The 4966-nt window shown below is 36.6% G+C and overlaps 1 protein-coding gene across 1 annotated transcript; it reads right to left on the bottom strand.

Moving 5' to 3' along the window:
• Positions 1–2845: 2845 nt before the first annotated feature.
• On the bottom strand, positions 2846–4570 carry LOC137623646 (uncharacterized). The gene has a single exon (XM_068354478.1). The coding sequence runs from the start codon at positions 4568–4570 to the stop codon at positions 2846–2848; it is 1725 nt and encodes a 574-aa protein (XP_068210579.1).
• Positions 4571–4966: the final 396 nt, after the last annotated feature.

A 4966-nucleotide genomic window follows, 5' to 3' on the forward strand; every position in this document is an offset into this window, starting at 1 on the left:
GGGTCTTTTGACTGGCCAGACAGTACATTGGATCCTCCTCTCTGGTTACGGTTCATTTTCCCTTTGCCTACATACACACTGAATAGTCTGGCATATTCTTTACATATTCTCCTCTATCCTCATACACCTGACAACACAGATTACCAAACAATTCTTCATCACCCAAGGGGTTACTGCACTGTAATTGTTCAGTGCCACTTTCCTCTTGGTAAGGGTAGAAGAGACTCTTTAGCTATGGTAAGCAGCTCTTCTAGGAGAAGGACACTCCAAAATCAAACCACTGTTCTCTAGTCTTGGGTAGTGCCATAGCCTCTGTACCATGGCCTTTCACTGTCTTGGGTTAGAGTTCTCGTGCTTGAGGGTACACTCGAGCACACACTCCTATCTTATTTCTCTTCCTTTTGTTTTGTTAAAGTTTTTATAGTTTATATAGGAGATATTTATTGTTGTTACTCTTCTTAGAATATTTTATTTTCCTTTTTTTCCTTTCCGCACTGAGCTATTTTCCCTGTTGGAGCCCCTGGGCTTATAGCATACTGCTTTTCCAACTAGGGTTGTAGCTTAGTAAGTAATAATAATAATAATAATAATGATAATAATGGTTGATCGGCGTCAATGACCCTAGATGTCAGGATGCCTGAAAACTTTAAATCAATCAATCAATCAATCTATCTTATCGTTGAAGGGTTTACTGTAATAACCAATGCAATGAGATACATTGCCTGGGTGTTTGTTCCTCTTCATTAGCCCGAAAACCTTATACAGATTGGCTCTTAATTACAGCTAGTCAGTTCAAGCCTCTTGGCCTAATTTGTTTGCTTAAATTATTGACTCGACACTTTATTAAAGACAGCTAGATTCCATGTTTTTTTTTTTTTTCATAGGGTATTTTATGAAGGACCTTTTGGTAATGTAGGTCCATGTGATTAGGCAGTACATAATATCAGTTCTTATTGTAACGAGTAGGACGTTAAATAATAGTTGAAAAAGGTTTAGAATATTAACGTGTATTAAAGAGAGATTATTCAAGTGTCATGTGTGGGTAAGATCATATTGAGGGGTAGGTGGAGATGGTTTGGGCATGCTCTTCGCACTCCCCGAGAGAGATTAGTTCACCAAACTTTTAACTGTGGCACACAAGACACTATAGAAGAGTCGGAATACCTATGCCTACACATGGCTGAGGACTATGAAGCGTGGAGTAGGAAATGATGAATGGAGAAGTATTGATTTAAAAGCTCAAGATAGAGACGACTGGTGAAATCTAACCGAGACTCTGCGTCAATAGGCGTAGGGGGAGATGATGGTGATGATATTACTGGTATCTAGTAACTTATGGCGAACGTTTTTTTTTTTATGTGTGTAAGAAATTATGTATATAAATGACTAATTACATTCATGATTTTGTATTACGAATAGGATGGTCTGAATGTGAAGGATGGCCATTAGTGGTAAGAATTCCATCGATCTATCTAACCAACGTAGGCCATTCATCATGAATGTGTAAACACTAGCCATGCATTTGACTGCATTCATCATGAATGTGTAAACACAAGCCATGCATTTGACTGCATTCATCATGAATGTGTAAACACTAGCCATGCATTTGACTGCATTCATCATGAATGTGTAAACACTAGCCATGCATTTGACTGCAATCATCATGAATGTGTAAACACTAGCCATGCATTTGACTGCATTCATCATGAATGTGTAAACACTAGCCATGCATTTGACTGCATTCATCATGAATGTGTAAACACAAGCCATGCATTTGACTGCATTCATCATGAATGTGTAAACACTAGCCATATAGTTGACTGCATTCATCATGAATGTGTAAACACTAGCCATATAGTTGACTGCATTCATCATGAATGTGTAAACACTAGCCATGCATTTATTATTATTATTATTATTATTATTATTATTATTATTATTATTACTATCCAAGCTACAACCCTAGTTGGAAAAGTAAGATGCTATAAGCCCAGGGGCCCCAATAGGGAAAAATAGCCCATTGAGGAAAGGAAATAAGGAAATAAATAAATGAAGAGAACAAATTAACAACAAATCATTCTAAAAAAGGCAACAACGTCAAAACAGATATGTCATATATAAACTATTAACAACGTCAAAAACAGATATGTCATATATAAACTATAAAAAGACTTATGTCCGCTTGGTCAACAAAAAAGCATTTGCTCCAACTTTGAACTTTTGAAGTTCTACTGATTCAACTACCCGATTAGGGTACTGCGTAGTATTGAGCCTCAAGATGGAGAAGGCCTGGCTGTTAGAATTAACTGCCTGCCTAGTATTACGAACAGGATAGAATTGTCCAGGGAGATCTGAATGTAAAGGATGGTCAGTTATGAAAAATCTTATGCAACATGCATAATGAACTAATTGAACGACGGTGCCAGAGATTAATATCTAGATTAGGAATAAGAAATTTAATAGACCGTAAGTTTCTGTCCAACAAATTGAGATGAGAATCAGCAGCTGAACACCAGACAGGAGAACAATACTCAAAACAAGGTAGAATGAAAGAATTAAACACTTCTTCAGAATAGATTGATCACCGAAAATCTTAAAAGACTTTCTCAATAGGCCAATTTTTTGTGCAATTGAAGAAGACACAGACCTTAAATGTTTCTCTAAAGTAAATTTGCTGTCGAGAATCACACCTAAAATTTTGAGTCATACAAATTTGAAGAAACATTATCAATACTGAGATCCGGATGTTGAGGAGCCACCGTCCTTGACCTACTTACAATCATACTTAGAGTTTTGTTAGGATCCAACTTCATACCCCATAATTTGCACCATGCACTAATTTTAGCTAAATCTCTATTAAGGGATTCACCAACCCCAGCTCTACATTCATCATGAATGTGTAAACACTAGCCATATACTTGACTGCATTCATCATGAAATTGTAAACACTAGCCATATAATTGACTACATTCATCATGAATGTGTAAACACTAGCCATGCAATTGACTGCATTCATCATGAATGTGTAAACACTAGCTATGCAATTGACTGCATTCATCATGAATGTGTAAACACTAGCCATGCAATTGACTACATTCATCATGAATGTGTAAACACTACCCATATAATTAACTGCATTCATCATGAATGTGTAAACACTAGCCATATAGTTAACTGCATTCATGATGAATGTGTAAACACTAGCCATATAATTGACTACATTCATCATGAATGTGTAAACACTAGCCATATAGTTAACTGCATTCATCATGAATGTGTAAACACTAGCCATGCAATTGACTGCATTCATCATGAATGTGTAAACACTAGCCATATAATTGACTGCATTCATCATGAATGTGTATACACTTGCCATGCAATTGACTGCATTCATCATGAATGTGTAAACACTAGCCATGCAATTGACTGCATTCATCATGAATGTGTAAACACTAGCCATGCAATTGACTACATTCATCATGAATGTGTAAACACTAGCCATATAATTAACTGCATTCATCATGAATGTGTAAACACTAGCCATATAGTTAATTGCATTCATCATGAATGTGTAAACACTAGCCATATAATTGACTACATTCATCATGAATGTGTAAACACTAGCCATGCAGTTGACTGCATTCATTATGAATGTGTAAACACTAGCCATGCAATTGACTACATTCATCATGAATGTGTAAACCCTAGCCATATAGTTGACTGCATTCATCATGAATGTGTAAACACTAGCCATATAGTTAACTGCATTCATCATGAATGTGTAAACACTAGCCATATAGTTAACTGCATTCATGATGAATGTGTAAACACTAGCCATATAATTGACTACATTCATCATGAATGTGTAAACACTAGCCATGCAATTGACTGCATTCATCATGAATGTGTAAACACTAGCCATACAATTGACTACATTCATCATGAATGTGTAAACACTAGCCATGCAATTGACTGCATTCATCATGAATGTGTAAACACTAGCCATGCAATTGACTACATTCATCATGAATGTGTAAACACTAGCCATGCAATTGAAGGCATTCATCTTGAATTTATAAACACTAGCCATGCAGTTGACTGCGTTCATCATGAATGTGTAAACACTAGCCATGCAGTTGACTGCGTTCATCATGAATGTGTAAACACTAGCCATGCAGTTGACTGCGTCCATCATGAATGTGTAAACACTAGCCATGCAATTGACTGCGTTCATCATGAATGTGTAAACACTAGCCATGCAATTGACTGCGTTCATCATGAATGTGTAAACACAAGCCATGCAATTGACTGCGTCCATCATGAATGTGTAAACACTAGCCATGCATTTGACTGCGTCCATCATGAATGTGTAAACACTAGCCATGCAATTGACTGCGTTCATCATGAATGTGTAAACACTAGCCATGCAATTGACTGCGTTCATCATGAATGTGTAAACACTAGCAATGCAATTGACTGCATTCATCATGAATGTGTAAACACTAGCCATGCAATTGACTGCGTTCATCATGAATGTGTAAACACTAGCAATGCAATTGACTGCATTCATCATGAATGTGTAAACACTAGCCATGCAATTGACTGTGTTCCACTATCAAAATGAGCCCAGCACATTTTAAATGTGTCATTAGCTCCAACGAGTTTAGTACTTGCCAGGCCTCATAAAGCGAACTACTCGGATTTTTGCTCTGATTTAGGAGGTTTTGACAAGGGGATGGGGCGAGGCATCTGGCCTTCTGGCAGGTGTTGGCTGCTGGGAAGTCTTCAGAGATGGTAGAAGTGCAGGTTTTTAAGTATTTTCCCCTTTTAGATGAGTAAGTTGTTGCGGTGTTTAGTACGTTTTTAGCTTTCAACATAATAATCTTTCATCCTCCTCATTATTATTATTATCATTATTATTATTATTATTATTATTATTATTATCATCATAGATGAATTATTATCA

The sequence above is a fragment of the Palaemon carinicauda genome, chromosome 30 (assembly GCF_036898095.1).
Source record: "Palaemon carinicauda isolate YSFRI2023 chromosome 30, ASM3689809v2, whole genome shotgun sequence".
NCBI classification, from domain to species: Eukaryota; Metazoa; Arthropoda; class Malacostraca; order Decapoda; family Palaemonidae; genus Palaemon; species Palaemon carinicauda.